The sequence below is a fragment of the Geotrypetes seraphini genome, chromosome 16, assembly GCF_902459505.1.
Source record: "Geotrypetes seraphini chromosome 16, aGeoSer1.1, whole genome shotgun sequence".
NCBI classification, from domain to species: domain Eukaryota; kingdom Metazoa; phylum Chordata; class Amphibia; order Gymnophiona; family Dermophiidae; genus Geotrypetes; species Geotrypetes seraphini.
In genome coordinates, this window is record NC_047099.1 from 23,949,461 (window position 1) to 23,971,725 (window position 22,265).

At 43.8% G+C, this 22,265-nt stretch overlaps 1 protein-coding gene across 1 annotated transcript; it reads right to left on the reverse strand.

Moving 5' to 3' along the window:
- Positions 1-11,740: 11,740 nt before the first annotated feature.
- LOC117350878 (cytochrome b5 domain-containing protein 1) lies at positions 11,741-22,206 on the reverse strand. The gene is made up of 4 exons (XM_033925574.1): positions 21,978-22,206; positions 16,198-16,274; positions 13,272-13,490; positions 11,741-12,307 (listed from the first exon to the last, which is right to left on the reverse strand). Exons 1-4 carry the CDS (start codon positions 22,117-22,119, stop codon positions 12,077-12,079), a joined length of 669 nt encoding a protein of 222 aa, XP_033781465.1. The 5' UTR covers positions 22,120-22,206; the 3' UTR covers positions 11,741-12,076.
- Positions 22,207-22,265: the final 59 nt, after the last annotated feature.

Genomic DNA, 22,265 nt, shown 5'->3' on the forward strand with positions numbered 1-22,265 from the left:
CAACTCCTCTATATGTTGTATTTGAGCGACATCTAGTGATCCAACTGGATAATCGCAATTGTATCTTGCTAGGTTTCTCTGGATCCCAATCCTACTGGAATTTTCTGGTATGTTCCTGCTTTCTTTCCTCTTCTTTTTTGTTTTGTCATAAAATGGAGTTCTTTTCACTTTTTATCTTCAAATATTGATGGTAAACTGCCTTGTTATCCCAGGACAAGCAAGCAGCATATTCTCACAGATGAGTGATGTCATCCACAGAGCCCTGATACAGACAGTGCAAAAGTGTACTGTCACTTTAACTTCTTTAGAAGGCTCGAGAATGCCCATACCACACATACGCCCTTGCCTTCCCACCTAATGTTGGCTTGCGGGACCATCAGTTTTTACTCTTCTGTGGTGCTAAGAAATGTATTTTGAAGTCTTTCCAAGAGCACTTTTTTTCAAAATTTTTGTGCCTTCCCATTTAAATTTTTTCCTTTATTTCTTCATTTATTCCCTACTTTAGTTCTTTTATTTTATTTCATTTTGTTTTTTCGGCCCTTTGACCCTCCCTCATCTTGTTTTCAGGCCGTCTGCATCAAGCTTTTTTCGGTCACTCATTCACTCGACCCCCGGGACAATTCAACAGTGGTTTTTCCATCAATGTCAAAGCCTTCTAGCAGCTTCAAGAAGAGTACTCAGTACAACAGGATCATTTCAATCACTGATCCAGACAATTGGTGTCTTCAGTGCCTTGGACCTAAACATCGGGTAGACTCTTGTTCTTGCTGTTCAAAGCTCCAGAAGCAATCTTTAAAGGCTCAATTTCTATAGCAAGAGAAATTCATGTCTGTTGCTACTGACTTGGACAAGCATCCATCTCCAGCAGCATCAACGTCGACACCGCTTTTGGTTCCTCGCTCTTTATAGTTTATAAATCTTTCCTTTTGGCTAAGTTTTAATAATAATATTGTAATTTATAGCTAAAGAGACGTATGATCAAGAAACTGTTTTATTTTACTTCTGTAATTATGATAAACATAACGAGGGCCTCAAAATAGTACCTGGCGGGCTGCATGTGGCCCTTGGGCCACAAGTTTGAGACCACTGATTTAGATTCATTCTTTACCCCCTACCCCTATCCCATGCTATTTCTCACATGCCCTATAATATTGGATATGATCAGGACCATGCTTTATCTGACTCTCACCTCCCATGCTATTTTTCCTGTGCCCTTATGGGATTAGACCCGCGCTGGAGTGACCAGGAACAGGTGAACTCTTATTCGACTCAGGTGTTGTGTGTCTGGATAAAGGCCTCATGGTGATGTCTCTGCAGATCCCGGTGGCCGGTCTATCTAGTTTTAGATCCCAGGATTGTCTGTTCTCTTTGGCATTGCATCCGGATGTTGCTCGGTTTTTACAGAAAGATCTTTGGGTCCGCCGGCCTGGGACCTTAATATGGTGCTGTCTGGCTTTGCCAGGGCTCCTTTGGAACTGCTGAGGGATGCTTCTCTCCTGGATTTCACACTCCAGACTGTTTTTATGGTGTCTTGCTGAGGTCCATAGGGTTTCCGAATGGCAGGTTTTGTCTTGTCGACACCCTTTGCTCCAAGATCCTGAGACTGGAGTTTCCCAGTGGACAGTTCCTTCCTTTTTGCCAAAAGTGGTTACGTCTTTCCATGTCCATCCAGAAGTGTGTATGCTGGTGTTCAGCTGACAGGTTGCAATCATCAGGATCGTCTGCTAAAGAAGTTGGACATGCACAGGGTACTTCTGCATTATACGTGGGTCTCTAATGAGTTTCGTTTTCTGACTACCTGTTTGTGGTGGCTCATTTTATTATTTGGGGTTCTACCATTTAGTCCACTTACATTCTTGTGGGGCAATTGTTCCCTATTTCTGTTAAGGCGCATTCTTCTTTGTTGACAGAAGCTAGATCCTGAGGAGATTTGCAGGGCGGTGATATGGTCTCTTCACACATTTGCCAAGTTCTACAAAATGGATGTTGCTGCTAGACAGGACTCTGCCTTTGGGTCCTCGGTATTAAGGGCCGGTGCAGCAAACCCACCCTAACTTTATTGGGGGACTGCTTTTGTACATCCCTATGGTCTAGAATGTCTCACCTATTGCACTGGAAAATGAGATTATGTATGTACCCTGGTAAGCTCTTTTTCAGTATATAGGTGAGACATTCTAAACCCCCCACCCTCCCCGTCCTGCCTTGCTGTGCCTGTTTCAGCTACTGATTTCAGATTTTAGTCTCCTACTTATCCAATCTATTTCTTGGAGAGCTGGTTAAGGGGGTTAAGAAGAGTTTGTACATATGTATAACCTTTTGTGGGAGTAGTTCTGAACTCCATTGATGCCTCTGTTGGCGGTTAACAGAACTGTTTCGTTGTTTGAGCAGAACAATAGTTTAGCCTGTCATTAGAAGTGCCTCTACTTCACAGATGGGTGTGTCTCTCTATGCTTGGGTACTGACTGCTAGAGGGGCTAAACTAGCCTGTGATATACTCTGGAGGCAGAGTGAAAAACCTGGAATGGATTTCTTCTGCAGCTCATGCGAGTAAGGGGAAATAGCCCTATGGTCTAGAATATCTCACCTATCTACTGGAAATGAGCTTACCAGGGTAAGTACATAATCTCATTTCTGGTCTATCTCTATTTTAGATAAACCAAATTTAAATAATTTACTGTACTTTGACCTTCTTTGGAAGTGAAACTGTTGAACTATTTCTTATGTGGAAAGGGATATATGGGAAAGCAAGGGTTAAACACCAGCTGCACCCACATTATACTAAGAACTGGAGGATAATATGTGCATGGAAAAATTAAGAACATACGAATAGCCTTATTGGGTCAGACCAATGGTCCATCAAGCCCAGTAGCTCATTCTCACGGTGGCCAATCCAGGTCCCTAATACCTGGCCAAAACCCAAGGAGTAGCAACATTCTACGCTACCGATTAGTGCTGCCCGATTTGCCGATTTGAATTGATTCATTGATTCACTTTGGTGAATTGATTCAAATCGATTCATTTTTTAAAAAAATCGACTTCACCAATTCGGTGACCAACCCTCCTCCCTGTACCTTCTGGTCTCCTAAAGCAGGAGTGGCAGCGCTGCCTCATGCTGTCTGTTCACTGCCACTGCTGCTCCTGCTTTAGGAGTCGAGGGGGGAGGGTCAGTCTGGAAGTGCTGCATAGGCGCTCTTTCTAGCATCCTCCGGCTTCTCCCCGTCCTCCCTCCTGGCCTCCCGGTCTCACCTTCAGCTAATTATGGCAGGCTGCCGTTGGCATCCGCAGCACGTTCCCCCTGCCGCAAAATATCTGATTGGAAATATTTGTACAATTGTCATTATTCCTGAACACCTAAGGACTAGCGCATTATGCTGCTTAGGTCCCGCCCCTCCTCTGACATCAGGGGTAGGATCGTGACAGAGGGAATGTGCTGTGGAGGACGGCAGCCTGCTAAGATCGCTACAGCACCGGCAATTCTCTGCAGGCTGCCGTAATTAGCTGAAGGTGAGGCCAGGGGGGAAGCTGGAGGACACTAGAAAGAAGGGAGAAATATGCAGAACTGGAGGGAGGCCCTGGTATAGAAGTACAGAGAGAGAAGGGGGGATCCAAAGAGACATGCATATGCCGGATTGAGGGGGGAAGGGGGAAGAAATAATAGGTCTAAAAATAGAGGAGAGGGAGAGATATGGTGGACAATGGGATTTAGGGAGGGAAGGAACAAAAATGGAGAGAAGTTGGATAGGAGGATAGTTGGGAAGAGAAAAGGACAGCTGGTGGACCCTAGGTGTTGGGGAAGGAGGGAGAGATGCTGGATGAAAGGGTAGTTGAGAAAAGGAGAGATGGTGGATCTGGGGATGGTGGGGTCCATCGTTGCACCTGTGGGAATGGAGATGAAAAAAAGGAAAGATGCCAGACCTCTGGGGGAGGGAAGGGAAAAGGAAGGGGTGGAGGACAGAGATGGAAGGAAGATGGATGGTTAGCATGGAGAAAGAAGAAAACATGGGCAGGAGACCCTGGCAAGCGAGTTACCAGAAGACATTTGTCCCAGAGCCTGGGACCAACATGATTTGAATAATGACCAGACAACAAAAGGTAGAAAAAATAATTTTAATTTTCTGTTTTGTGATTATAATATGTCAGATTTGAAATGTGTATTCCTGCCATAGCTGGTGTTAGACCGCAAGCGTGAGCTGGGATATAACAGAGAGGAAAAATCTTTTTTGTTTGTTTATTTTGTTTACAGCACAGCGCCAGTGTGGGTAGGAGAAGGCAAAGAGGGTGGGGTGGGTGAAGGGGCTATAAAATAAACCCACCAGGATGTTTGAAAAAAACACCGAATTGGGCAGAAAAATTGAAACGAAAAATCAATTCAATAGGCTGAATCGAATAGAAATTTTTTTTTTCCCCTGAATCGGGCAGCACTACTACCGATCCACGGCAAGCAGTGGCTTCCCCCATGTCTTTCTCAATAACAGACTATAGACTTTTCCTCCAGGAAATTGTCCAAACCTTTCGTAAAACCAGCTACGCTATCCGCTCTTACCACAACCTCTGGCAATGCGTTCCAGAGCTTAACTATTCCCTGAGTGAAAAAATATTTCCTCCTATTGGTTTTAAAAGTATTTCCCTGTAACTTCGAGTGTCCCCTGGTCTTTGTAATTTTTGACGAAGTGATGCACATTATCTGTATAAATGGTATTGTCAGCTAACCTTGTTTTGCATGTTAGAACATGTCTTGTGCACATGCATCAAATGTGACGACCACTGAATGAAACTAGGCCCTTAATGGGGCCAGTCTGATAACCAGGTTTCTGAGATGGGACTGAAATTACAGCTTCTGCTGGGGCTGTACATTTCACACTAGTTAAGTGCCAATCTATCTTGCGTTACGCACAAATTCTATAACAGCAATTACGCGCGCCAACATTTAGGCATGAGTATTTATGCTGAGTCAATAACAGGTGTAAATGCTCGCACCTGGCACTCTGACATTTATTTAAAAATTTCTTATACTGTATACTACAAATCTTATTTGGGACATTGTGGAGACCCAGGTGTCCAATTGGCACACATAAAAGCAGACTTCTGATTATGACGGGGGTGGCCATGCAATTGATAACCAAGAACTGGAAAAAATATGATAGGCTGAACTTTTCTTTTTGGTGGAGGAGTGTGTGGCGCAGTGGTTGGATATACAGCCTCAGCACCCTGGGGTTGTGGGTTCAAACCCCGCGCTGCTCCTTGTGACTCTGGGCAAGTCACTCAGTCCTCCATAGCCCCAGGTACGTTAGATAGATTGTGAGCCCACCGGGACAGATAGGGAAAATGCTTGAGCACCTGATTGTAAAAAACGCTTAGATAACCTTGATAAGTGGTATATCAAATCCTAATAAACTTGAACTTGAAACTTTGTTTGTGTTATAGGTATGAAAGAATGAATACGGAACAATTTAGAAACAATAAAAGGTTTAAAGAAATATGGGGTCCGTTGGAAATATATGTTAAATAGCAGATTGATTAAATTGGTGAAATCCTTAGTTCCTAGAATTTCTTAGTTTTCCACAGATATCCAGAAAGGGAGGGGGAAGATGTAGGGTAATTTTGTTTTAATATTTGTCCCTATAGAAGTGCTGTTAATTGTTGTATCTGTATGCATATTTGTATGCACTTTTTGTAAGTCTTGAAAATTAATAAAGATTTTATTTTTAAAGATTTTGTATATACAGTACTACAAATCTAAGCAGTTTACACCATACATACATAGAATAGATATAACATATTACTCTTCAAGACGTACAGTATTCAAAAACCTGAACAATGTCTAAAATTTCTGTTTTAATTCATAAAAATGCCTGAGAAAACAGACATGTTTTTAAAAGTTTTCTAAATGAACTCAAGGACTCAATTTTTCTCAATTCCTTTAGAAGGGAGTTCCATACCTCAGGTCCCACAACCATAAAGATTGAGTCCCTATACATCGCCAATCTGATTACTTGAATAAAGGGGACATCCTGGCACATGAACTTTTAGGGTTGCAGCCAGACCAAGTGGTGGTTGTCCATAAAGAATTAAAAAAATTAGCATTAAAATTTTAAAATGAATACACTATTGAATAGGCAACCAATGAAATTATATATACTTGTACAACTGTACAAAAATTAAGCGGACTCATCAATCCTTTCAAAAATATCTTCTGGATAATAATAGCCCGGACAAAATGGCCCCTGTAACAAAATAGACCTTGACATTTCTCTCTCCATGTTTACCATTCATCTTCTATCTGCATCCCTATTGTTCAGCACCTCTCCTTTGTTTCCCTGCAGTGGGGAAGGGGGGGACCACCCCGGGCACAATCTTGGTGGAGGTGTTGGGCACGTCTCTGCCCCCCAATGCTATGCTCGTACCATCCCTTCCCTATCCCCGTAGCTCTTTCACGTCTTCGTCAGCATGAGCAATTACTCTAGCCTGTTGATCGAGCTGGCCTGGCTCCCTCTGACATCAATTCTGGATCGTGGGGCCAGAAGTGACGACAGAGGGAAAGCCAACACCGGCGTGAATAACAGGCAGGAGAAGCTGCTTGTGCTGGCGAAGATTTAAAGAGGTACAGGTAGGAAGGGAAGGTACGAGGGTGGCATGGGGGCTTGGAAGGAGTGGGGGGAGGGTTGGCACGGAAGGAACGAAGGGGGGCTGGAGAGGAAGGTGTGGGGTTGCCACTACCATAGGCGCTTCCTACGCCACTGTGTCCCTGTTCAGCATCTGCCTTCTTAGTATCCCTACCCACCCCTTTTCCAGCAGTACTCTGTGCCCCATCTCTATTCTTACTCCATGCCCAGTTTCTCTTGTCTGTGCCTTGTCCTGCTCCTCTCTCTTCCTCTCATACTACAGGTCCAGCATTTTTCCCTTCCTCCCCCCCCAGTGGTCTGGCATAACTCCCTCTATCCATCTATGGATCTATCATCTCCTCTGTTGCCCCTGCCTAAGACCACCCCTGAGCAAGTACTTCAGCTCAAAACAGCATGAGTAAAACAATCGGGAGCCAAATTGTGGGCAGACCCTTTAGTCAGGTACTATTTTGTGTTTGGGCTGATTTCTTGGGGATATTATGACCTGGTACCCTCGCACCTAAATGTGGCAATTGTGCACATTAATGACATTCTATAAAAGCTAGCATGTAAGTCCTAGGCGTGCCTCTGCCAACCTCTGCCCCCCCCCCCTTGCAATCGAGCTCAAAATTGCACACTAAGGGGTCCTTTTATCAAGCCGTGCTAGCGGGGTTAGCGCGTTGGACATTTCATCACGTGCTAACCCCCGCGGCCGGCTCAATGCAGGCAGGTGGTTTAACGCGCGGTATTACGCCCGTTAAACCCTTACCGCAGCTTGATAAAAGGACCCCTAAAATTACATAATTGGACTAAGGGCTAGATGCACTAGATCATCGCTAAACCTGTTTTCACAGCTTTATCGACGATCGCTTTTACCAATCCGATGCACAAAACGGCTCACCGCGTTTTTTCCCCTCGATCGCCCATTTTCCGATCCAACCATGCAAATTAGCTAAAACCTCATGCAAAGTAGCCAAGCGATTGATGCACTAACATCGCTTGGCTATGCAAAAGCTATCAGAAAAAAACAACTGGTCTGCCTGGTTTTTTTTTTCGGTTTTTTTTTAATGGCACAGATATTTTGTGTGTATTACGTATGCAAAATATCTGTCCCAGGATCGTGTGGGAGCATGGCGCAGGGGTATTCAGCCATGCAGGAGGGAGTAAGAATCCCTCCTGCCATTTTTGCTGCTGTAGGGGGGGGGTCACGGTGCCGGTTCGTGGGGGGAGGGTCATTGGGGAAGGCCATCAGCATGGGGGGCTTTTTTTTTAATGGTGCAGATTGTGCTTTTTTTTTAAATTCTTTATTCATTTTCAAACTTACAATAAGTGTGACATATGTTCAAACAAATTAACAATAAATACATCACTTAATAATCATCATTGGTACAAAACATAAACTCTTATCACCCCCCCTTCCCACCCTTTCCTACCATATAATCAAATATCTTATAGAATATGTAATAGTAAAATAACCCCCCTCCTCCCCTCACTATTGAACTTGTAAATTTAAGGGAAACAATTTCATCTAAACAGTACAATATTTTGTTAATGGCTCCCACACATCTTGAAATTTCCTGAAACATCCCCGCTGTATTGCAATAAATCTCTCCATTTTATAAACATGACATAAAGAATTCCAACAGAAATTATAATTTAATCTACTCCAATCTTTCCATTTATATGTAATTTGTTGAATGGCAACCCCAGTCATTATGAGTAATAAATTATTATTGTTTGTAGAAATCTGACGTTTTGCCATACCAAATAGCACAGTATCATATGATAATGCCACTGGGTTATCTAATAAACAATTAATTTGGTCCCAAATTGATTTCCAGAAATTTTTAACACACACAACATCTGTGCCATAAAAAAATCCCTAACTGCACTGACAAGCGGCTGCTTCCCCTGTCACTGCTGTTGGGGTTCTGTCCATGTGTCAATCACTCAATGAGTGATTAATCTATTGGGTTGCCATACAAATGATTTGCACCTCTATGCAAATCATTTGCATGCAAACTTGGTAGTGAATCATTGCTGTTCCACAATCAGCCAGAGAATCGGCCAACATCTAGCCCTAAGTGCAGTTAAAGCAGGGGTCTCAAAGTCCCTCCTTGAGGGCCCCAATCAAGTCGGGTTTTCAGGATTTCCCCAATGAATATGCATGAGATCTATGTGCATGCACTTCTTTCAATGCATATTCATTGGGGAAATCCTGAAAACCCGACTGGATTGCGGCCCTCAAGGAGGGACTTTGAGATCCCTGAGTTAAAGCAACGGCAATTAATACCAATTGTTAATACCAATTATAGTGAAATCAATGACTGCTAATATTCAAATCTATACGCACAAAATCGTGCACAAGGGGGTAGATTCAGTAAATGGTGACCAGTTAGGTGCCAGGATGATGTGTGCTATACACAAATTCTATACAAGCAATTCTGTGTGGAACTGTCTTTAAACTAAACTAAACCTTAAGTTTGTATACCGCATCATCTCCATAAAGATAGAGCTTGGCACGGTTTACAGGTAAATTCAATTAATGAGGGAAGGACATAATAAGAAATTAGAGGTTATGAAGTGGATAGCTAGCTTTACGTTTTGGAGAAAAGCCAGGTTTTCAGATGCTTTCGGAATAATTGGAATGAGCCTAAGTTCCACAGCGGGGCAGGGAGGTTGTTCCAAAGCTCAGTGAATTTGAAGAAAAGGGATTTCCCTAATTTACCTGCATACATGACGCCTTTTAATGAGAAAGAGAAAAAGAGAAAAAAAGAAGAGAGAGGAAAAAAAAGAGAGAGAGAAAAGAGTAATAGAGAGAGAAAAAAAAGGAGGAAGAGAGAGAGAAAAAAGGAGAGAGAGAGAAAAAAGAGAGAGAGAGGAGAGAAAAAAAGAGAGGAAGAGAGAGAAAAAAAGAGAGAGAGGAAGAGAAACTGAACTAAACCTTAAGTTTGTATACCGCATCATCTCCATAAAGACAGAGCTTGGCACGGTTTACAGGTAATTCAATAAATGAGGGAAGGACATAATAAGAAATTAGAGGTTATGAAGTGGATAGCTAGCTTTACGTTTTGGAGAAAAGCCAGGTTTTCAGATGCTTTCGGAATAATTGGAATGAGCCTAGGTTCCGCAGTGGGGCAGGGAGGTTGTTCCAAAGCTCAGTGAATTTGAAGAAAAGGAATTTCCCTAATTTAACCTGCATACATGACGCCTTTTAACGAGGGGAAAGATAGTTTGAGTATGTGGACCGATCTGGTAGTGTCAGGTCTCGAAGAATTCCAGGATAGTGGGATTTGGCGAGGAAGAATGCCATGTAGGATCTTGAAGATTGGGCAGATACATTTAAAGTGAATCCTAGACATCACCGGAAGCCAGTGAAGTTTTGACAGAAGCGGGGAAACATGATCGAATTTGCTTTTTGCGAAGATCTACCTAGCCGCAGTGTTCTTTATAGAATATACAAGATTCTTTATCCGAAATTCTGAAAACCATAAAGCTCCAAAAACCAAATTTGATGTGAACCAAAAGTAGTTAATTTCCCCAACATGACATAGGCTGAAACCAACGCAGGTAGCGCACGTTTCTCCTGATCTCTGAAAAATTCAGGTTGGAGGGCTGGAAATTGGAGAGCTGTAGATTCCAAGGTGGCAGTGAGAAGCAGAAAAGGTTGGAGGGTTGGAAAATGGCAAAGAGAGATGCAGATTTCACTCAGAGCAGTGAGAAGAAGAAAAGGAAGCATTTATCAATAGCACAAAAAGGTGAGGTATTGAAGAAGCTTGATCATGGTGCGTCTGTACAACGGCTGACTGAAGACTATGGTGTGGGAATGACAACCATATCTGACTTAAAGAAACAGAAAGAAAAGTTGTTGAAGATTTACAGTGAGAGTGATGACCAGAAATTAATGAAAAACAGAAAAATATTTCAATTTTATGGTCTGTCTTTTTCTGACTTAACATTATCATTCCGAAAAATGAAAAATTCCCAAAACTGAAATATGCCTGGTCCCAAGGATCTTGTACCTATACTAGCTTACATCATTTTCATGCATAATTTTAGGCACCAGCATTTCCGCCTGTCAAAAGCTGGTGTCTAACTACTGTCAGGCGCAGAAATGAATGTACAGTGTTCCCCCGATCGTTCGTGGTCAGCGGTTCGCGGTCCCGGTCATTCGTGGTATTTTATGACCACGAACCGCCGACAAAGAGAGGGCAGCAGGAGAGAGCAGCCGGAGCACCGCGAGTTCAGGAAATCACTCGCGGTACGCTCCGATCGCCTTTTCCTGCACTAAGTTGGGCCTTATCCAATCAGGAGCTGCTTTGACACGCAGCTCCTGATTGGATAAGGTCCGACTTAGTGCAGGAAGAGGCGGTCAGAGCGTACCGCGAGTGATTTCCTGCACTCGCAGCGCTCCGGCTGTTCTCCCGCTGCTCTCTTCAGTTCCCCCCATGAAAAACCATATTTGCAGTTTTTCAAGATTTGCGGGGGTTCCTTTAACAGAACCCCCATGAATATCAGGGGAGTACTGTATTCTATAACTCTGTGCCTAAATCCCGGGAACCACCTTGGTCCCCCTTGCTTCTCCCTTGGCCATGCCCCCTTTAGAGACACAAGATGAATTAGGCATGCAGGTTATAGAATAGGGGCACAGAGCAGATACACATGTAACCAGTATTTTGTGCCAATTAGCGATTTATCACTAATTTAGCCAATTATTTTATGTGTGTATCTGCAATCCGAGCCACAATTGTGTATCTAACTTTGGGCAATCTATACTAAATATAATAAAAGCTTCATTCATATTTCACAGCTAAAAATCACCACAGGATCCACATGGGAGACAAACCTTTAACACTCACTGAGGGCTAAATTGCTCCTTGTGACCCTGGGCAAGTCACTTAATCTCCCCATTGTCCCCGGTGCATTAGATAGATTGTGAGCCCACCGGGACAGGGAAAATTGCTTTAGTACCTGAATAAATTCATGTAAACCATTCTGAGCTCCCCTGGGAAAACGGTATAGAAAGTTGAATAACTAAATAAATTTGAGGGGAAGGTGTGCAAATTTGTATGCAAGATTATAGAATGAGGAGGTAAGTGACCAAACAAGAAAATCAGGCAGCAGCCGACACGTTGTCCTAGCATGGAAAAATAATTTATTGACAGGGTCCAAGGCTTGCAAAATGAGACATCTTAACAAGGTGTCATAAAAATTCCAACCTTGAATTGTTGGCACAGTACTTCTTTGCAGAATTCTTATACTGAAAAATGCATAGTGAAATATACGCACACATTATAAGGCAGAACAGTTTTTTAACACTCGCAAAGAAGAACCCAAGTTTTCTGAGTGTCCTGTCGTAGGAAATTCTCACCTGAGGTGCCCCTGGATCCCTGTCAATCTTGTTTCCACTGCCACTCCCCCCTCTATTTATTTCAAATTCTACTCTGAACAAAGTCATGAGAACTTTATGGCTCCTATGCCTCAGTCAGGTCATCATTGAAGTAGAGGTGAATGGCCTGCATGTACTGATCCTCATCCATTCTAAGCTGGTAGAACTCCTCATCCTCATCTAGAATTCCATTCTCCTCCAGCGTCTTGTCCATATCCAGATTGACACCATTGTACTTCCAGGTGTAACTTGCTGCATGGGAATTGTAGATGAGGTAGCGCCTCAGGATTTCCCAGATATTCTCCTCCACACATACCTGGGCAAAGCAGAGTGTGACACCATCACCCTATTATGCTCATGTACTTTTTGTGGTAAAATTCCACCATTTGCGTCCTGTGTTTTGGAACAGAGAATTTCTTCACCCCAGAAATGTCATAGAAAACCTCTTCCACCCACTCTTCCTTACTTACTTTGAATGATCTAGAGCAGTGTTCTTCAACCGCCGGTCCACAGAAATTTCCTGCCGGTCCACAGGGCCAGCATGTGCATCAGGCCCAAAGAGTGTTCTTCAACCGCCGGTCCACGGTGTGATCGATACGGCATTATCTTCGAGCCAGCTCCCTCTTCCTAACTGATTCAGTGCACAAAGCCACAGGCAGTGGCTCCTACGGGCATCCTGCGCCTGAACCGGAAGCCTTCTCTCTGACGTTGCAACATCAGAGGGAAGGCTTCCAGATGAGGCACAGGACGTGCAAGGTGTAATTAGTACTATTATGGCGGTGGGGTCTGGGGTGGAGATTGCGTAGAGATGGGCAGGGTCTGGCTCATGACTTAGCCCCGTGTTCTTCAACCGCCTGTCCACGGACCGATGCCGGTCCACAGAATAATTCTTTTATTTCTGCCAGTCCCTAGGTGTAAAAAGGTTGAAAAACACTGCTCTAGAGAGTCTAGAGAAGGTTGATCATTCAAAGTAAGTAAGAAAAAGTAGGTGGAAGAGGACATAACAGAATACACTGTTTATAAGGCAACAGACCACAAACCCTCTTTAGTTCCCTCTCCAGATGAGGCAGTCTGTCCTCATTCATTTAGCCCTTTTATGAATGAGACAGCCTCTTTTCAGATACAACTTCCTCTCCCCCTCAGCTAAGTTCTTTAACCTCCTTGCTCAAGGCATTGCCCACTGTTACACCATGCCGCCCTGCCACTGAAGCTACCTGTGGGGAATCCAGAACCCAAGCCATGGAAGCATCCCCTTATTTGCCTTATTGCAATGCACTCACCTGTAGCACATGTTCCAGATCGGCTAAAGTATTGACGATGCGTATATGTCGTGTCTTGCTCGCCAGAACTCCCACCTCATAGGAAGGGTCCTTCCACCAGGGGCATTCAAAGTCATTTTCCCAATCTGTGCGAGGCAACGGGGGTGGAATGTGGAGGAAACGGCCATAAGGCGTGTAATACTTCGCGCAGCCTGTCATTGGGTCTACATGGGTCTGGATCTGTAACCGAAAGATACAAATTAGCCCTGTGGAGCATTATTTAGAAAGATGGGTAATAATATCACCATCGCCAAATGGTTATAAATTCCAGACTATCGCCTGGATTCTACCAAATTTCAGTGTGCAAAACGGCGCACTCTCCTAAGAGGTGCATGCAGCTGAATTGGCTAACGAGCCAATCAGGGCCGATAACTAAGCATTTATTGGCATTTATTGGCATTAATTGGCAGCACATTGGATTTGCACACGCATCTTACTCCGCAGTATTCTCTAAAAATCTATACGTAAATCAAAAGGAGGCATGGCCAGGGGAGAGGCTTTGGCGAGTCAGGGGCATTCACTAAAGATGTGCACAGCATTTCTGAATATTGGGGATCTGTACGTACCTAAATTACATGCCAGGATTTACACCAGGATTCACTTGGTATAAATTCTCACACCCAAAGTTTTAGATGCAAAGAAATAATCACTCTTGATAATGTTTATGATATACTGTGTCAAGGATGCATGAACTGTTAGTAAGTTTTATGCTCAGAGTCATGGAGGCAATAACTGGGGAAAACCCCGACATCAGGAGGAAGGGTTCATAGTCTTAAGCGCACGAGACTGATGCGCGCCGACAATTCAGCTCAGGACTTCATCGCGCCGAAGGAAAAACCTTCTTTTAAAGGGCTCCGATGGGGGGTCTTGGTGGGGAACCCCCCCCCACTCTACTTAATAGTGATCGCGCTGGCGCTGGGGGGATTTGGGGGGGGGGTTGTAACCCCACACTATACTGTAAACTTAACTTTTCTCTATTTTTTAGGGAAAAAGTTAAGTTTTCAGTATAATGGGGGGGTTACACCCTCCCCAACGCCAGCACCATCCCTATTAAGTAGAGTGGGAGGGTTCCCCCACACACACCCCTCGTCGGAGCCCTTTAAAAGAAGGTTTTTCTTCGGTGCGATGAATTGTCGACGCTCGTTTGTCAGCGCGCGTTTGTCTCGCGTGCTTAAGACCCGTTACCGGAGGAAGCTTTGCAAATTGTTTTCACTAATATGTGAGCTATATTCTAAACTAAACCTTAGGTTTGTATACCGCACCATCTCCGCATGCGCAGAGCTCGGCACGGTTTACAGAGGTTGAGAGGAAAGGAACTACAAAGAAGGGATATAGGAGAGGGACTGAGAAGATAGAGAGGGGCAGGGTATGCTACCTTTTTGAGTCAATCACGCCCACTATTAGAAAACTTTTGTAAATCATCGTTGGTTCCCTGAAGCAGGAACGAAACATGGCACGTTGGAACCTGAAAGCTATAAGATAAGTTTGCGGTTTATAGTGAAATTATAGGCGTACACAAGCAAGCAAGTTGAGCCCAAGTGGCATACGATCTTATAAACCTATATAGTTGAATACTCTTTTGAATATGCGATGATTGGGCGATGAGGCAGTAGTGTCAGGGTTTTCCCCAGTTATTGCCTCCGTGACTCTGAGCATAAAACTTACTAACAGTTCATGCATCCTTGACACACTATATCATAAACATTATCATAAGAACATAAGAATTGCCACTGCTGAGTCAGATTAGTGGTCCATCATGCCCATCAGTCCGCTCACGCGGCGGCCCTCTGGTCTAAGACCAGCACCCTAACTGAGACTAGCCCTACCAGCGCACGTTCTTGTTCAGCAGAAACTTGTCTAACTTTGTCTTGAATCCTTGAAGGGTGTTTTCCCCTATAACAGCCTCTGGAAGAGTGTTTCAGCTTTCTACCACTCTCTGGGTGAAGAAGAACTTCCTTACGTTTGTACAGAATCTATCCCCTTTCAACTTTAGAGAGTGCCCTCTCATTCTCCCTACCTTGGAGAGGGTGAACAACCTGTCTTTTATCTACTTTGTCTTGAATCCCTGGAGGGTGTTTTCCCCTATAACAGACTCCAGAAGAGCGTTCCAGTTTTCTACCACTCTCTGGGTGAAGAAGAACTTCCTTACGTTTGTACAGAATCTATCCCCTTTCAACTTTAGAGAGTGCCCTCTCATTCTCCCTACCTTGGAGAGGGTGAACAACCTGTCTTTTATCTACTTTGTCTTGAATCCCTGGAGGGTGTTTTCCCCTATAACAGACTCCAGAAGAGCGTTCCAGTTTTCTACCACTCTCTGGGTGAAGAAGAACTTCCTTACGTTTATACAGAATCTATCCCCTTTCAACTTTAGAGAGTGCCCTCTCGTTCTCTCTACCTTGGAGAGGGTGAACAACCTGTCCTTATCTACTAAGTCTATCCCCTTCAGTACCTTGAATGTTTCGATCATGTCCCCTCTCAATCTCCTCTGTTCGAGAGAGAAGAGGCCCAATTTCTCCAATCTTTCGCTGATTATTTCTTTGCATCTAAGATATTCGTTTCAATCACTCGATTTTTGAATGTTCTGAGCTTATTGCCCCTATTTGTTTATCGCACCCAAAGTTTGGCCCGGAATTTGACTCTAAATCCTATAAATGGCATTCATCTCTGAGCACCGTCTATAGAATAACGCTCTGTGTGGATTTTCTTTGGTGCTGTTTTATTGAGCGCCATTTACTGAATTTAGTCCTATGTGCAGGGTTGTTTCTTTTTTTTCTTCACATTAACAATCGATTAAAGAGACCATACATCATAAAACCCCTAAAGCAAAAATTATAAAGAAAATACAATCCGTGGCAACTCTGAAAAGAAAATATGTGAGTGTACTTACATCTTTGGTCTGAGGGTTGAACCAATGGCTGATATCCTTGCCTGCAGCTTCAATAATGGGTTTCAATAAAACATCACCTGTAAAGAGAAGGGAATATCCGTCCTAAGATCAAAGATACTCAAAGGGAATATCTGTCCTAAGATCAAAGATACTCAAAGGGAATATCCATCCTAAGATCAAAGGTACTCAAAGGGAATATCTGTCCTAAGATCAAAGGTACCCAAAGGGAATATCTGTCCTAAGATCAAAGGTACTCAAAGATACTCAAAGGGAATATTTGTCCTAAGATCAAAGATACTCAGAGATACTCAAAGGGAATATCCATCCTAAGGTCAAAAGATACTCAAAGGAAATATCTGTCCTAAGATCAAAGGTACTCAAAGGGAATATCTGTCCTAAGATCAAAGGTACTCAAAGATACTCAAAGGGAATATCCGTCCTAAGATCAAAGATACTCAAAGGGAATATCCGTCCTAAGATCAAAAGATACTGAAAGGGAATATCTGTCCTAAGATCAAAGGTACTCAAAGGGAATATCCATCCTAAGATCAAAGATACTCAAAGGGAATATCCATCCTAAGATCAAAGATACTCAAAGGGAATATCTGTCCTAAGATCACAAAGATACTCAAAGGGAATATCTTTCCTAAGATCAAAGATACTCAAAGGGAATATCTATCCTAAGATCAAAGATACTCAAAGGTACTCAAAGATACTCAAAGGGAATATCTATCCTAAGATCAAAGATACTCAAAGGGAATATTTGTCCTAAGATCAAAGATACTCAAAGGGAATATCTGTCCTAAGATCAAAGATACTCAGAGATACTTAAAGGGAATATCCATCCTAAGATCAAAAGATACTCGAAGGAAATATCTGTCCTAAGATCAAAGGTACTCAAAGGGAATATCTGTCCTAAGATCAAAGGTACTCAAAGGGAATATCTGTCCTAAGATCAAAGATACTCAGAGATACTCAAAGGGAATATCCGTCCTAAGATCAAAAGATACTGAAAGGGAATATCTGTCCTAAGATCAAAGGTACTCAAAGGGAATATCCATCCTAAGATCAAAAGATACTGAAAGGGAATATCTGTCCTAAGATCAAAGGTACTCAAAGGGAATATCCATCCTAAGATCAAAGATACTCAAAGGGAATATCTGTCCTAAGATCACAAAGATACTCAAAGGGAATATCTGTCCTAAGATCAAAGGTACTCAAAGATACTCAAAGGGAATATCTATCCTAAGATTAAAGATACTCAAAGATACTCAAAGGGAATATTTGTCCTAAGATCAAAGGTACTCAAAGGGAATATCTGTCCTAAGATCAAAGATACTCAAAGGGAATATCTATTCTAAGATCAAAGATACTCAAAGAGAATATCTGTCCTAAGATCAAAGGTACTCAAAGGGAATATCTGTCCTAAGATCAAAGGTACTCAAAGGGAATATCTGTCCTAAGATCAAAGGGAATATCTGTCCTAAGATCAAAGATACTCAAAGGGAATATCTGTCCTAAGATCAAAGATACACAAAGGGAATATCTGTCATAAAATCAAAGATACTCAAAGGTGCTCCCCTGCCCAAGGATGCTTCTGGTCTATGGTGTCTGTGGCATGCTTGAAATATGACACAGTTTAAGTGAAAATCTGAAACTTCATTGCATAGCTGTGAACTTTCAATTCTTGATGCCGGGACGGCACCTGCCACCTCATGCTCTGGCCAGGTAAGGTACCACAGATAATTATTGGGGCTAACAGACTCATAAATTAAATTATATGTGCCTAAATGTGCATATTTATGTTTAGTTTTTAGAAAACGTTGTATGAGTGTAGTCCTGATTATTTAGTTCCCGTAATGTTTCTTAAATTTGATTATGGTTCTAAGAGGTCAATGCATAAGAGCAAACTTTCCGTTCCCTCACCGTTCTCTGAAGTTTACCTCATCATGTTAAGATGTTATTTAATTTCATAGCAGTTACTTTATGGAATTCTATTATATTAGAAGAGGATTATCTGAAATTTCACAAATAGCTGACGTTTTGGCTATCTTAAAGCGTTTTAATCAATACATAGATTAGTTAAGCAGCCATCTTTCTTTTGTCTGGAATGTAAAGTTTTTGATTATTGTCCTGTAAACTGTTCAGAGCAACGGCTGACACATTATACAAAAATGTTTGTTACGTTATACGTGTCTGTATTGTATGGTCATTGGTCAGTGTTGTGATTAGTTCACAGACTGGATAGGATATCATTGGTATTGCAATTTGTATTAGTTTAGCAAATCTATTGATTGACCAGATATTGAATTTATAGGTTGTGTTTTATACGCATTGCAATACTGGTATTGGTTGATTAGTGTAAAGAATGACTGGGGCATTTTTCCATAAAATGCTCAGCACTTCATTTAAGAAACCTATATGTTTTGCTAAAAATGTGCTAAATATAGGTTACTAAAACTAGATCTAGGAACCTAACACTGTCCCTGTAATTGCTCATGGTTTAGGTACCAAAATGTAGGTGCCTAGTGAAAATAGATCTCTAAGTTTATTTACCGTATATCTAATTTAAAAACTGCCTCCAATGCAATTAGTTTGGAGCAATTTAGAATAATCATGGAACATAAAAATAGCCTTACTGGGTCAGACCAATGGTCCATCGTGGCATGGCTGGCTCCTGAATGTAAAATAGGCACAAGAGGAGCTGGGAGGAGATACTGAGTCTGACACGAGCGCAATTTTTTTAACACAGGAGCAAGACTTTTCACCGCTCCCATGGGGCGGTAAAAGGTCTTGTCTCCATTCCTGCGGATTTACTGTGGTGACCACGGTTTACCATGGTAAACGGACCCCATGTCATTCTCTAATCAGGGCCCCTATAAAATCATACAACAACATATGCATATGGAAAGTATGTGCCTACTTTTAGATGATCTGCAGATGTTCTCAGGAGTGCAGTCTGGATTAAATATGCTCATATATTTACACCATTTCTAGAGGAAGCGTAAATTTGTGCAACATAAAAACATAAGAATTGACATTACTGGGACAGATCAAAAGTCCATCAGGCTCAATATCCTGTTTCCAACAGTGGCCAACCAGGTCAGAAGTACCTGACAAGATCCCAAGGAGTAAAACTGATTTTATGCTGCTTATCCTAGGAATAAGCAATTGATTTCTCCAAGTCTATCTTAATAATGGCTTATGGACGTTTGTTTTAGAAAATGAGCCAAATATTTTTAAACCCTGCTAAGCTAACTGCTTTCACCACATTCTAGATTGGTAAGCTCTTTTGAGCAGGGACGGTCTCTTCTATGTTCTGATGTGCAGCGCTGTGTATGTCTAGTAGTGCTATAGAAAGGATTAGAAATAGTAGTAGAGTAGAAAGTTGCTACTCTGGGGATTCCAAATAACAGCAACATTCCAGAATCCTGAAGCAATACGCCAGGCTCTGTCTCTGGCAGTATTTAAATCCAGACTCTGCTTTCAGTTCCAAACTCCAACACACCTGCTGAGCACCAAGATCTGTCTTATTATTCCCTATGTAATACCCCCACCTGCAGAGTTTGTCTGTCTTGACTAGATTGTAAGCTCTTTTGAGCAGGGACGCTCTCTTCTATGTTCTGATGTACAGCGCTGTGTATGTCTAGTAGCGCTATAGAAAGGATTAGAAATAGTAGTAGTAATAATAATAATTTTATTCTTACATTAACGGGTGCTAGAGTAGATGTCTGTCTGTCTGGGTTTTTTTTTTCTTTGTCTCTCTCTCATTGGACGCTGCCTGTCTGTCTTGTCATTTTTTCTGTCTGTGTCTCTCCCTTTGTCCTTAGTGCCCTCAGTGCCTCCTTCCTGTCCTTAGTGTCCCTTCCTATGTCCTTAGTGCCCTCAGTGCCTCCTTCCTGTCCTTAGTGTCTCTTCCTATGTCCTTAGTGCCCTCGGTGCCTCCTTCCCATGTCCTTAGTGTCTCTTCCTATGTCCTTAGTGCCCTCGGTGCCTCCTTCCCATGTCCTTAGTGTCTCTTCCTATGTCCTTAGTGCCCTCAGTGCCTCCTTCCTGTCCTTAGTGTCCCTTCCTATGTCCTTAGTGCCCTCAGTGCCTCCTTCCTGTCCTTAGTGTCTCTTCCTATGTCCTTAGTGCCCTCGGTGCCTCCTTCCTGTCCTTAGTGTCCCTTCCTATGTCCTTAGTGCCCTCAGTGCCTCCTTCCTGTCCTTAGTGTCCCTTCCTATGTCCTTAGTGCCCTCGGTGCCTCCTTCCTGTCCTTAGTGTCCCTTCCTATGTCCTTAGTGCCCTCAGTGCCTCCTTCCTGTCCTTAGTGTCTCTTCCTATGTCCTTAGTGCCCTCGGTGCCTCCTTCCCATGTCCTTAGTGTCTCTTCCTATGTCCTTAGTGCCCTCGGTGCCTCCTTCCCATGTCCTTAGTGTCTCTTCCTATGTCCTTAGTGCCCTCAGTGCCTCCTTCCTGTCCTTAGTGTCCCTTCCTATGTCCTTAGTGCCCTCAGTGCCTCCTTCCTGTCCTTAGTGTCTCTTCCTATGTCCTTAGTGCCCTCGGTGCCTCCTTCCCATGTCCTTAGTGCCCCCAGTGCCTCCTTCCCATGTCCTTAGTGCCCCCAGTGCCTACGTCCTGTGTCCTTAGTGCCCCAATGCTTCCATACTGTGTCCTTAGTGCCCCAGTGCCTGCGTACTGTGTCCTTAGTGCCCCCAGTGCCTCCTTCCCATGTCCTTAGAGCCCCCAGTGCCTCCTTTCTATGTCCCCATCACTATCTTCCAGACTTTGTCCCACCCCACCCTCCTCCGATGCCAGCCAGCCAGCCTGTCTGCCTGCCTCCCTCCCATCCCCTTGAGCAGCATGTTTCCATTTAACCCCCCACCCCCGAAGCCAGCCTGCCTGTTTCCCTCCCATTCCACTGAGCAGCATGTTTCCATTTAACCCCCCCCCCACCCTCCCGAAGCCAGCCAGCCTGCCTCCCTCCCATTCCACTGAGCAATAGGATTCCATTTAACCCCCCCCCCCCCGCCACTACCACTGCCGTGCAGCCAACCCCACTGACCCTCCCATCCGACCGCTAGATGGCTGACAAACCTCCCGGCTCCAGCAGCGTCCGAGACACAGTAAACACGCTGCTTTGCAGCCTTCTACTGCCCTAATTTCCTCTGCCACGTCTCTGATGATGCCATCAGGGATGCGGCAGAGGAAATCAGGCCTGTAGAAGGAAGCGAAGTAGCGTGTTTACTGTGCCTCGGAGGCTGCTGGAGCCGGGAGGTTTGTGTTCGTCTCGTGGTGGGAGGTTCGGCTGGGAGGGTCAGCATGGGTTTCAGGTGTGCCGGGTAGGATCGGCGCCCGGGGGGGGGGGGGAGGGGAGTTGCAGCGTGTTACCCGCCGGTGGTTCTGTCCTAGAATAGAACCCTAAGCGCACATGCGCACTCCTGCTGACCACGGAACTACAGATCAGGGAACACGCCGGTAAGAGTGCGCATGCACGCTTAGCGTTTTATTATAGTAGATGCCGCCATACCGAAACATTCTAGGCGTTAAAAGTTCTAGTTCTAGAGTGGAATGTTGCTCCTCTTTGGGGATTCCAAATAACAGCAACATTCCAGAATCCTGTAATTCCCCCACCTGAGCACCTTCTTGTCCAGTTTGGCTGTCTTGACTATATTGTAAGCTCTTCTGAGCAGGGACGCTCTCTTCTATGTTCTGATGTACAGCGCTGCGTATGTCTAGTAGCGCTATAGAAAGGATTAGCAGTAGTTTCATTCTGGTTTCCTCCCCCTACTGCGGTACCTTTGTGCTTCTTGACTAGCGACGTCAGGTCGTACACTTTGCCCAAGTAGGAAACCCATATGTCGGTGAGGATATTGTGCCGATTCACCTCCTCCCGTGTGTAGAACCGGGGCCGAGAGGGCGCCGCGCCGTCCACGAGCATCGTCGGTTCCCTTGGCAACCACCTCCTTCCCGTCGCGTCCCCCGCCTAGTGAACGTTGCGTCACGCTGTCCTTCGCGGTCTGCATTTAGCTCATTGGCTGTCAACCCCACACACACACAAAAAAATAGGTCAGGAACGAGGTTTGG